General features: G+C 61.4%; 1 protein-coding gene across 3 annotated transcripts; it reads left to right on the forward strand.

Moving 5' to 3' along the window:
• The first annotated feature begins 2,908 nt into the window (after positions 1-2,908).
• Positions 2,909-8,366, forward strand: LY6E (lymphocyte antigen 6 family member E). Of its 3 annotated transcripts, none has more exons than XM_021675995.2 (4): positions 2,909-2,994; positions 6,903-7,007; positions 7,325-7,444; positions 7,552-8,366. In XM_021675995.2, exons 2-4 carry the CDS (start codon positions 6,959-6,961, stop codon positions 7,773-7,775), a joined length of 393 nt encoding a protein of 130 aa, XP_021531670.1. In that variant the 5' UTR covers positions 2,909-2,994; positions 6,903-6,958; the 3' UTR covers positions 7,776-8,366. The 3 variants fall into 3 exon arrangements, with proteins under 3 accessions (XP_021531670.1, XP_021531671.1, XP_064240741.1); XM_021675996.2 differs by having other exon boundaries at positions 2,914-2,994; positions 6,908-7,007; XM_064384671.1 differs by lacking the exon at positions 2,909-2,994 and adding an exon at positions 3,803-6,144.
• Positions 8,367-11,964: the final 3,598 nt, after the last annotated feature.

Raw genomic sequence — 11,964 nt, forward strand, 5'->3', positions numbered from 1 at the left:
TGAATCGGAGGTTGCCTGATTTAAAAACTTAAAAATTAAAAAACAAAGGCCTCCACGTCACAGCAGGCCTGCCTAGTCTTATGACCGCTGTGCTCCTGTGCTCCGGGAGGGCTGCTGTGTGAGGAGGAGGGCGTGGTGTGGGGTTAGAGAGTTGACGTTGGTCCAGCCCCGGCTTGTGACTCCCTCGGCCCTTGTTACAGTTATGGGCAGAAAAGGAATCTCTCTGACATCTCCTCTCCCCTTTCACCTGCCCGAAGGCAGGACTCATCCTCCCCCTCTTTCTGATCACCGGCCAGAAGAGCCACCTTCACAGCGGATCCATGCTGTGTCCTGGGGGAAGGAATGCTGAGCACACGGGTTCCTGGCAGGGCCCTTCCCGGAACCTCACCCAGTGCCTCTTCATCTGTGCCCCTTTATAATTCACTGCAAATGTGCTTCCCCGAGTTCCCCAAGCCACTCCTGCAAATCAGTTGAATGCACAACGGGGAGGGGTTGCAGTATTGCTGGAAAAGAGGGTCCCGATCCAGACACTAAGGGCGAGTTCTTGGGTGTGGAGCAGGAAGGAATTTGGGGTGAGCCGCAGAGCACAGTGAGAGAAGCAGGTTTATTAGAAATGACTGCGTCACAGAGGGGGGCGTGCTTAGAAAGCAGCAGGAGGTGCGCCCGTTGTCTGTTAGTGGGAGCTACGGTTATACCTGGAACGTGCAGATGTGCTCACTAAAGACAGGGGCTGTGGGTTCCATCAGTGCGGTTCATCCTCCAGCCTCAGCCTGCTCATTGACATGATCTCTGAGCAGAGTGGGCTGCGCTCTCGGGACATCTGGACAGTCTGCAGGCTTGCTGGGAGATGCCCCATATGGCCATAAATGTTCTGTAATTATAATTGGTGGCCAGCTTGAGGCGTGGCTATTCTTAGACCATAAGCATTAACCTTACAGGTGCCTGTGAGTGCCTCCTACCCACTTCAGGATGGAGTCACTCTGGTCATGCTCCATTAAACCAGAGGCCTGGTAAGCAGGGGTTCCTCTAACACCAGGAGGAACCTCACTGTGGAACCAGCCGGTGAAAAGCGCTAGAGGCTGGGCCTCTCGGCCGGTGTGCGGGTGGGGAGGTGTCTTGGGGCTGAGCCCTCACCCTGTGGGACCTGACGCTATCTCCAGGTGCTGTGTTGAAATGGTGTTGGAGGACACCCGGCCCGTGTCTGCCGCAGAACTCATGGCTCGCTCAGGGTGGGGAAACACCCACACCCCACATTTGGCCCCAGCAGTCTTGGGAGTCTTCTGTGTTGTGTTGGGTGAGAGACAGGAAAAAATGATTCGAGAGTTTTTTCCAAACAGCCCCCCTCCTAATGCAGCTTGTTTTCTAATCCGAGAGTCCTGTCCTGAAGAGGGTAAAGCCCACCCATGCTCTCATCCCACAATTCTTACTGAGCCCCTGCCATGGCAGGGATGGCCCCAGGTGCTGGCTGCACAGACGGAACCCCGTGCCCTCACCACCAGCATTCCAGAGGGGAGGATACTCTGGAATCAAAAGAGAACGCAAGTGGGACGTGTGCGCCCGTCAGGACAGAAATGTACCCAATTTTCTTCCAGGTGTGGGAGGGTGGGGTGGGGCTGGAACTCCCTGACAGTCAGGAAGAGCTCTGAGCTCCCCATTCAGGGCCAGCCTAAAGTTCAGGACAGGCACAAGAAAAAATGCTCCCAGGACGGAAACAGATAGCCCAGCCTGTGCCCCGTAAGACTCAGAGGTGGGGACCCCTCAGGCCACAGCCTACTGGATGCCTCCTGTCCCCAGAGACAGCTGGGGCATAGCCCCCAAAGCTATGGAAGCCCCACCCACGACGCCATCATACCACAGTCAGGACATCTCGTGACACAGAGTCCCAGCCTCAGCCTCCATACACACACGCACCACACTCACTCATGCAAAACAAACGCAGCCACACTGAAGGCACCCCTAGATTTGAGACGAGGTGTGACAGGTGTCTCCTCGCCCCAGCCCTCTCCTGGCCACCTGGCCACCTGCCCTCTCTCGCATCTCCCCACACCCTCCCCCTCCAACATCCCCCCACACCCTCCCCGCGCCCCCCGTGTGGGGTTCAGAAGCCCCCTGCCTGAAACTCGCCTTCACTGTCACCCAGAAAGGAAATGCACTGTCAACTGGAAAACAGACAGATGGCAGAGCCCCAGGGCCCGCAAGCCCTCAGAGAGGGCCTGGCGGTAGAAGAGGCACCCACAAGCCGGTCAGGCCAGACCAGGGAAGGGCCGTCTGCCTAGAAGGCGCCCCAGCCTGCCAAGATGGACTGGAGGCTGATACCGCCGGGATGTCCTGGTCAAACCAGTGCCCTGGCAGAAGCCAAAACCCACCACCTCCCGACCCTTGCCGGTCTCCCCCATCTCGCCTGGGGGATGTTCAAGGAACAGCCCAGCCTGGGGCGGGAGCAGGGACAGGATGACCTCAGGAAGCCCAGGCTGCGGGGGTGCCGGCGTCCTCCCCTCCCGAGCCCCACTCTGCAGGCGAGACCCCCAACCAGCACAGCCTCTCCGAGGCTCACAGCCCAAACACGTCTGCTCACCCGTGGGCCTCCGGCCCCGACCACAACCAGGACTGGCCGCAAGTCCAGGTGTCAGCGACTGTCCCCCCGACCTGGTCCCCTGCCCGGCCTCGCCAGGTCTGCCCCGCCGCGCGCACAGCAGGGCCGGGTGGAAGGAGGCCGGGCCTGGCCGTGGCTCAGGCGCCACCTTACTGGGGGGCTTGGGGATGGTCTCAGCCCCTCTCTGGGCTTCGTCCTCCCCATCAGTCCCCCGGAGCCGGGGCAGGCCGGGGGACGCTGGGGACGCCCACCGCGGGCCCAACCCCGCCCCCTCCCGGAGGCCCCGCCCCGCCCCGCCCCCGAGCCGCGCGGGCTTCCTGGGAGTCGCGGGTCCAGCAGCGTTCAGAGCGCGCGAGGCTCCGGGAGCTCAGAGAGGCTGCAGGCGCTTGCGTCCACCGGCGGTGAGTCCAGGGCCCCCGTCACCTGCCCGCACGCGCTCGGACCGGCGGCCTCGGCTGCGGTGCTCCGTGCGGGGGCCGGGGCGGGCGGGAGGGGCGCGGGCAGGCGCAGGAGAGGGGCTGGCGGCTGCGGGCGGGCCCGACCCCGGGGAACTGGGCTTCTCCTCCCATCCCCTCCAGGCCTCCCCGAATTTTTCCAAAGATCTGGGGCGGGAGCGGGCGGAGGCTGCCGCCAGAAGCCTCCCGGCCGGCCCAGGGCTGCGCGACCACCCGGGCCCATCGCCCAACTCCAGACGCCCCTGGCCCCCGACGTGGGCCGGCAGGGACAGCCTCGCGGACTCCGGGAGGGGGCAGGGGGTCTCGCGGAGCTCCTGGCCGGAAGGGGAGGACTCACGCCCCCGCGGATCACCCCGGGGCGCAGGAACTCACGGCCGCTTCCTGTTCTGGCACCGGTGGTGCCTGCGGTGAGGTCCTAGGAGCCCTTCTGGGGGGGACCGCTGGGCCCCTCCCCATTCTGGGACACAGGAGAGGCTCCCGCCTCTGGCTGGCTGGGCAGCTCTTAGATACCTGGCTCCAGGGGCAGACTTCCCTGAGCCTGGGGATGAGCCTGCAGCCTGGGCCCCAGGGGCGCCCGCCACGGTCTGCCGGCTCCCTCGGGGCTCCCTGGCCCAGCCAGCCTTCCTAACTGCCTTCCACTCCCACCGGTGCCTTAGCTGAGCCTCTTGGCCCGGTGGGTTGGGTGCCACCCAGTGGGCAGGTGGTGGCACCAGCTGGACCTGTTTGTGGCCCTGCATGCCAGGACTTCCTCAGAGACAGCTCAGGTTCCCCCACACCAGAACCTCACTTCTGGGGGGAGAAATTGGAGATCCATCCTCCTCAGACTCCTCCCTGGAGGTGGGGATGCCCCAGCAGGACTTGGCACTGTTCTTGGCCATCTGGGGCTCACACTCACACCCCAGGATGGCGGTCCAGGGCTCAGGGGCCTCACCTGCCGCTCTTCTCTTAAAGCCTCTGCCGGGCCCTCTCCAGATCTGTTCTCTGAGGTATCTTCTTTTCCCTATTCCCCCAATGCCCAGCACTAGCTCCTCAGGCCCCAAAATGTCCCTCCCCCTCCTCTGCCCACGGCTGTCCCTGGCAGAAGGCAGCAGCCTCCCCCTCCAACACCAGGCACTCACGAAATAGAGAATCACGACCCCAGCTGGGCTTGTTCAGATTCTTTCCCCAACAGTGCCGTGGGCCCCTGGCCAAGGGAGGGTCCTGTGCAGAGGCCGAGGGGCAGTACTCAGACCCACGTGGCTCCTTCCTGCTGGCCTCAGTACCGAGTCACATTTGGAACGGGGAGTGCTTTCCCTGGGTCATGCCCCCACCCAGTCCCAGATCTCCATTGCAGGGTCCAGCCCTACTAGGGTCGTGGGGTGTCCCCTATCACTGTGCTGGGGTGCTGGATCCGAGAAATAAGGAGACAACTCAGCAAAGGACTGATGAGAGCAGCTGGGCTCAGGGCCAACGCGCTCACCAGCGGAGTCAGGCGAGGCCCCGGGCGTCCAGGCACGTCTGTATTTATTGGGTTTATGTTGAGGGGAAGGGTAGTGAGTGAGGTCATCTTAAGGATAGTGATAGGGTCAAGACAATCACGTGAGTAATAAACAAGGGGCCCATCCCCATTAGGTCCCCGAGGCTAGGAGATGGGCAGTGTGCAGTGTGCCACATCTCTCATCCAGGGGCAGGAGCTTCTAAGGCTTTCTATAGGAGGATGCCTTGAGTCAGCACAGTAGCCAGAGAGCTGACAGAGTATACAGCCACCGAGGTGCGATTATACCAGCTTTCCATGATGCTAAATGCTGCCGCCTGGGCCGGTCTGCCGTGTAGCGCATGCCCTTTCAGGCAGGGGCACTACCGCCCGAGCCGTTGATTCTTACCCCGGTGTGGCTGTTTTTCCCTAGTTCATGCTGTGCACCATGTCCGCTCTTGACACTCCTCCAACCACAAACTAAGATACGATTATGTTGTTGTACCCCAGCGAGTCAAGGAATGCGCCACGCTCTGAGATTCAATTATGAGTCCTTTATCATGCCGGCCACCGAGAGTGGCTAATGCCCAACATTCTCTCGGCCCCTAAGAAAAAGTTAGGCGGTCTTTTATACCCTAGTTTTAAAAGGGAGGGGGAACCTAGCTGAAGCCAATTTTTCACAAAAGCAGAGTAAGCAAAACGTTAAAAGATAAACTCGTACTGAGAAATAAAACAGTTCCAGGTGCGGGGGGAAAGCCGTCATGAAAGACATAGACTTACAGATAATGGGGGGTCTGGGCGCGGACGGCACCTGCATTCCCAGGCTCTGCTGGTACTAATTAACTCGGCCTCTTATCAGCAAACGCATTCCTGGAGGCGCCCAGGGTCAGCCTGCCCCAGCTGCATGCTACAGTTACACACTCAATGGTGGGAAAATAACTAAAATGAAGAAGCTAACGTGGAGTCTGTCCGGCTCAGGAAGCTAAAGCCTGAACAGCGTTTAGTGTGAGAAAGACAGTTAGTTATAACTGGCAGAAAGCAGGTTTTCACAATATACGAGGATTATATAAAAGGACATAAATGAGCAGTAGGTTATTCTTCAGGCACTGATTGTGCCGGGGGTCTGCTTAGCTCTCCTTCCTCAGTGCCCAGAAGGGGGGTTACCCACACTTCATGTCAGGGGGCTGCCTGGGCTCAAGACACTGAGCCGCCTCATGGAAAGTTCTAGATACAGATTAGCTAATATACACAGGAAAATACACATATGGGGGTGTGTGTGTGTGTTTATATATATATGTGTGTGTATCTTTTTTTTTGAGACGGTCTCACTCTGTTGCCCAGGCTGCAGTGCAGTGGCATGATCATAGTTCACTGCAGCCTTGAACTCCTTGGCTCAAGAGAGCGTCCCACCTCAGCCTCCCACGTAGCTGACCACAGGCACGTACCACCATACCCAGCTTATTTTTCTATTTTTTGCAGAAACAGGGGGTCTTATATGTTGCCCGAGCTGGTCTCAAACCCCTGGCCTCATGTGATCCTCCTGCCATGGCCTCACATAGCATGGAGATTACAGGCGTGAGCCACTGTCCCAACTGTTGAAAAACACGTCTTTGAATGAAGAGACCCCCCCAAACAGGCTTTGTGTGAGCAACATGGCTGTTTATTCACCTGGGTGCAGGTGGGCTAAGGCCGAAAAGGGCGTTAGCAAAGGGCAGTGGGATAGGAGTTGGCTTTATAGGTTTGGGGTGGGCAGTGGAAAGTTACAGAGTAAGATCAGTTACAGTGGTGGGGGTAGGGGCAGGGAGTGTACATTACCATAAGTTCAGTTACAATGGCGGGTGGGATCAGAGTAGTTAAGATGGCAGGGTGGGGCCGGGAGTATTCACATTATCATAACAGCAGTTAAGATGGCCGGGTGGGGTGAGGGGCTTGTCCGGGCAACCTCGGCTGGGCCAGCTCCGGCTGGGTGATTAGGGACAATGGCGAATGCAGGTGGGGGATGCTCAGCCGAGGCAAGCAGGACTTCAGACTTTCAGGCTCCAGGCTTGCACATGGAGACCTGACACCCAGCCCCAGACTAGCTAATATTATGACTGATCAGCCAGAGCCCTTGGCAGAGGCCACTCACTCTGCCTCCTTTTCTGTGATTGCGAGAAGCCCGGTGAGGTTCCTCGTCACCTGGCGGCCCCCTCCCGCCAGGCTTGGGGAGGGCTGTAACCTAGAACATGGCTGCACTGAATGAGGGGTGGGTCAGGAGCCAGCAGGGAAGCCCTGAGCGCTGGCTCTGCGCTGGCAGGTCCCCACCCCCTCTGCTGTCTGCGTCCTCGTCTACAACATGGGGGTGCGTGGTCCTGAGGAGGAGCGAGGCCCCCCTGGCCCCTGACCAGCTGTGTCTCTCCAGAGCAGGACGGGGTACTCTGGCTTGGGAGCCTAGGCAGGACCGCCACTCTCTCCAGAATGAAGACCTTGCTGGTGCTGCTGGCTGTCCTTCTGGGTGTTGAGCGAGGTGAGGTGCCCTCGGGGACCCCAGACCTTTGTCCGCCTGTGCCCTGCTCAGCTCCCTCTCCTCCCTTCTCCCCTGAGCAGACGCCCCAGGGGTCCTTCCAGGCAGCTCCCAGCGGAGGGCTCACCCACCTGGCCACGCTGTCTCACTGTGGGTTTGCGTGTCACTGGAGCTGCTCCAGGGCCAGGAAGGGTGTCACTGTCCTTGCTCTGTCTCTAGCCCAGGGCCTGGTATGCAATAATTTCTCAGTAAATGTCCACTGGGGTGAGGCCTTGGAGGGACCCTGGAGGCGTCCCTGAGACAGGTGTGTCCTTCCACAGCCGGCTCACTGATGTGCTTCACCTGCCTAAACCAGAAGAGCAATCTGTACTGCCTGAAGCCCACCATCTGCTCCGACCAGGACAACTACTGCCTGACGGTGACCGCGTCCGCCGGCATCGGTGAGCACCAGGCCGCAGACGGCGCCTTCCTCCCCGCCTTATCCGCAGAGGCCATTGCCACTGCCTGCGGCCGCCTGTCTCCCCTCACAGCCTCTCTTCCCTTGCAGGAAAGATCGTCACATTTGGCCACACCCTGAGCAAGTCCTGTTCCCCGGCCTGTCCCCTCCCAGGAAACATCAATACTGGCATAGCTTCCATGGGCATCCGCTGCTGCCAGGGTTTCCTGTGCAATTTCAGCGCGGCCGACGGCGGGCTGCGGGCCAGCGCCACCCTGCTGGGAGCCGGACTGCTGCTGAGCCTGTGCCCTGCCCTGCTGCGTTTCGGCCCCTGACCGCCCAGACCCTGTCCCCGGCCCCCTAGCTCAGGAAGGAAAGCCCAGCCCTTTCTGGATCCCACAAGGGTATGAGAGCCCCTGACTCCTCACGTGCCTGATTCGTGCCCTTGGTCCCAGGTCAGGCCCACCCCCTGCACCTCCACCTACCCCAGCCCTGCCTCTGCCCCAGGTGGGGCCACCTGCCCTCACTTCTGGGGTCGATGATGTGACCTTCCTTGGGGGACTGTGGAAGGGATGAGGGTCCCCTGGAGTCTTAGGGTCTGGCATCAGGACCAAGTCCCGTGGACACACTGAGAGGGCCCCAGGGAGGCTGTGCGCCCGTGGGGGTACGTGGGTGTGCTGTGCAGGTGTGAGCACGTGGCAGTTTCTGGGGCCTGTGTTTGGGGAGGGAGGGGTGCCAGCAGCCTGCAGAGCCCCAGGCCCCTATAACCCCCAGTCCTGGCACAGTCCCCCGCCCTTCAAGGGCAGCCTTTTGGGGGTGGGGTTCCACCGCTTCCAGGTCTAGGCCCCTGCCCCAAATCCAGCCAGCCCAGCCCCACATTGGAGTCCTGCTGCTTTGGTGCCTCGAATAAATACACATGTCCCCCACGCTTCCTGCTCTGTGTGTGGCTGCCCTTGCGGGGAGAAACTGTCGAGGGTCCTGGTGTCATCTGTGGTACAGCCCAGGGGGTGCTGGGGGAGGAGCAGGAGGCCCCTGAGCCACAGCCAGCTGCCTGCCTGGCTCGGAGGAAGCCCCTTCCCTGTGCTCTGCCCTTTCTCCTGCGCCAGGCTCAGCAAGTCAAGTGAGTTCAGCCTCCCGCAGCAGAAGGAGGTTGGAGGCATGGAGAAGGGAAAGCGAGTGCAGGAAGGAGCACGCTCAGGCTGGGGCAGCACCCAGGGCTCTGGGACTTGGGAACGGAGGGTGTTTGTCTGGACCCACTGGTGCAGAGGGCACAAAAGCCGGGCTGGGGCAGGACCTGATGGGCCGGGGCTTAGTGAGTGGCCTGTGGGAGGGGCAGGGGTCTCCCACACAGAAGCTCCGGGCAGCAGTCCCGGCCCATCCGTGCCTGGGACTGCAGCGCTGCCCGCTTACCCCTGGCAAACACGGTGGTGGCTCCTGACAGAAGAAGCCAGCCTGGCCCCGGGCGCCATCTGCAGTTGGGTGCTGTGCGCATCCCAGGGGCTCCTGGGGCTGGGAGGGAAGATGAACAGACACCAAATGGCAGTGTGGGGAGCGGCCAGGGCCTCAGCCACTCAGCACCAACCCTGGTTGTCCCCAGCTGGCCGGAGGCTGTGCTGCGTGTCAGGATCCCGGGGTCACCGTACAGTCCCACAGTGGGGGCCGGTGTCACTGTGGAGGCTTACGATTCCCGCCCCCGGCAGCTGGTATGAATAGCCATGTCCTCCTGGGTGCTGAGGTCAAGGACCTGTGTCCTCCTTCTGGATCCCCAAGGTAATGATTCATGTTTGAAACATGAATCATTATTGCCACCCAAGAGAGCCATGAGGCGCCCATTGTGACCGAGCGGGAGGGCCCGGAAGGGTCAGCGGGAGGAGGGGCCAGTCACAGGTCAGTCCTCCCTGGGGAAGAGCAGCCTCTGAGACTGAGCCGGAGATTCTGTGGGGAGTTTGGATTGGCCGAGTGGGTCAGTCTGAGAAATGCAAGCAGAGAACAGGGCGGAAGGCAGAAGGTCCGGGAGGCCTGGGCACTGTAGCCAGGAGGACAGAGGTCCGGGCGTCGGGTCCCAGTGCGCAGTGCACTCGGCGTGGTCCGCTCAGAATCGCAGGTGGCTTTGCTGGAGGGAAGGAGTCCAGTCCATCACAGTGGAGCTGGCAGGAGGAAGCTGCCCGCAGAAACCATGGCCAGAAACCTGGATCTGACCCAGGGACACAGGAGTGTGCTAGGCACTGGGCAATGACAGAATTTCCAACAAATGCTTGGTTTCTGCTGAAGCTAGTTTGCGCTTCCACTCTGGGCACCTCCACTTCCCCGGTGAGCTCACAGGTTTCTAAGTCTCACAACCACACTGAGAGCAGGGCACGGACATCCCCATGCTTCCCAAGGGGAGACAGGATCAGAGGGCCTCCTGGGATCTGGGACTGGGCCCAGCGCTCCCTCTGCTCTGGGTTTAGGGCTGAGGTCAGAGGCAGCCCTGATCGCCTTCGGGTGGTGGGGAGAATGGTCCTGCGGGGTTCCTGCTGCCCTGAGGACAGGAGGCTGCCCAGGGACAGGTGGCTTCACCGAGCGGAAGGTGGGAGCCTGCCTTGTGCCCTGAGCCTGGGGCAGAGGCGGAGGAGCCCAGCTTGCTGAGTTTCAATTTCCTGAAGCCTGGGGGAGGGAGACGGTGGGGAGGCCTGCAGGGGAGGGGAGGGAGAAGAAGGAGAGGGAGAGGAAGAGAGGCCCATCTCAGGACTCTGGATCTGAGCCTCCCACCCAGGGCCTGCCCACACCCTGCTGGGAGCTGGGATTTCCCATGCGCCACCAGAGCTGGGTGCCCTCCTCTCTGCAGCCTCATCCAGCCACCGCTTCCAGGCATCTACCCAAGGATGAGCCTCTGGAGGGCGGGCAGCCGCTCAGTCCCTGTGGGGACTTTGGGCTGTGAGGCCAGGCAGGACCCTGCGCCATCCACTGCGTCTGCCCCTTTGACACCACCCACTCTGCCGTACCTCACACAGGTGGCCAGCCTGTAGGCCCGGGACCCTCTCACACGCTGTCCATAGTCGTGGAAACCCAGCAGCCACGCCAGGCCTGGGCCCACGGTGCCTCCACCCCTCTGCTCCCTCCACCAACCCCCAGCACATCTTCCTGGGGGGGCCCAGCCCTGAGTTGGAGACCCTCCAGGCTGCTCCTAGACCTTGGGCTGGGGCTGAGCCTGATCTTGGCTGGAAATCAGCTCAGGCTGGGCCACCTGGGGAGGTCCCTCCTGTCTCTGAACCCCACCCTGGGGAATTTGCTGGGACCCCTTGAAGGCCACAGGCGAGACCCCCGAGGGTTAATAACGAGACAAAGTCCTTGGACTGAGCATGTGCATTTTCTATTCAGGCCAGCAGGCAGCTAGGCTGTGGGGTGAGGGGTTCTCTGGGCTTCAGGGTGAGGGGGTCTCTGGGCTGCTGGGTGGCCAGGCGGGGGCATCAGGGCAGGGAGCTGAGGGCTGCGCTGGGCAACCACCCTGCCTTCCTCTAATTTGCCCACCAGGGGCAGTGCCAGGGTGGGCTGGGCTCACAGCAGGGCCCCGAGGAGGGCACCCAGGCTCAGCAGGAGCCCCTGACAGCCAGGCCCCAGAGGCCAGGCCAAACTCGGGCAGCCTTGTCATAGAGGTTTCCTTCACAGCAGGGTGTTTATCTTTTCAATCTTCAAGTTAATCTGTCGTCCATCCTCAGTTTTTATGGGGTAAGACTCTCCAGGGACCCCAGGACTGGCAAATTTCATAACGTGGACACAGGGAGCACCACAGCCCTTGGTAATGTAGCTGAACTTCTGCCCTGGGGGCGAGAGAGGAGGGCGTCTGGCACAGGAGGCCCCACTGACCCCTGGGACCTGCCAAGGACCTCCTCCTTCAGGGAACCTGGAAGCCGATGGGGACACGGGGAGAACCAGAGGAGAACGGGCCACGGCCCCCAAGTCTGCGTTCCATCAGATGGAGGTCCCTGAGCTCTGTCCCCAGACCCAAGCTTCCACCAGACCAGGGCCTCAAGGCTGGCTGAGAGCTCCCTGCCCACCCCCACCTGCCCCCCTCCCGGGCCTCACCATTGATAGTGCCAGTGGCTACAGCGGAGGGGCAGCTTCCAGCCTACGGGGGACAGAGGACGGGGCGGCACTGGCTGGGGTCCAGGACGTTGACACACTGGAAGCACTCGAGACCCCAGCCTGGGGTGGGACAGGGAGGGCGCAGGTCAGGGTCGGAGGCTGAAGGGTGGGCTCCGGTCCCTCTTACCGTCTTACCAGCACGGGCAGCACACGGGGCAGGGGGCTCAGGCACCCTTGGCTGCTCAGAATTGTGGGCAGGGTCCTGCTGGCATCTGGAGCCCCCAGCATCGAGAGGGTCTCACGCCTATCTTTAGGCCTCCTTCCCAACCTCCCCCTCAGCCCCCGACTCACTGGGCTTCACCCACAGCAGCGCCAGCAGCAGCAGCATGGGGCCGGCGACCTCCATGGTCTTGGGTGCAGGTGCACTGAGGGCCGGTGCGGCGCGGAGGCTCTGAGCCT

Source organism: Aotus nancymaae, unplaced genomic scaffold (genome assembly GCF_030222135.1).
Source record: "Aotus nancymaae isolate 86718 unplaced genomic scaffold, 86718_ANA_hifiasm-v0.15.2.pri h1tg000036l, whole genome shotgun sequence".
Lineage (NCBI taxonomy): Eukaryota > Metazoa > Chordata > Mammalia > Primates > Aotidae > Aotus > Aotus nancymaae.

Bases quoted from the DNA above. Each gene is read 5' to 3' on its own strand.
- LY6E (XM_021675995.2), top strand. From the start codon at position 6,959: ATGAAGACCTTGCTGGTGCTGCTGGCTGTCCTTCTGGGTGTTGAGCGA. The intron at 7,008-7,324 runs GTGAGGTGCCCT...GTCCTTCCACAG, and splicing joins CCTTCTGGGTGTTGAGCGAG to CCGGCTCACTGATGTGCTTC. The intron at 7,445-7,551 runs GTGAGCACCAGG...CTTCCCTTGCAG, and splicing joins GACCGCGTCCGCCGGCATCG to GAAAGATCGTCACATTTGGC.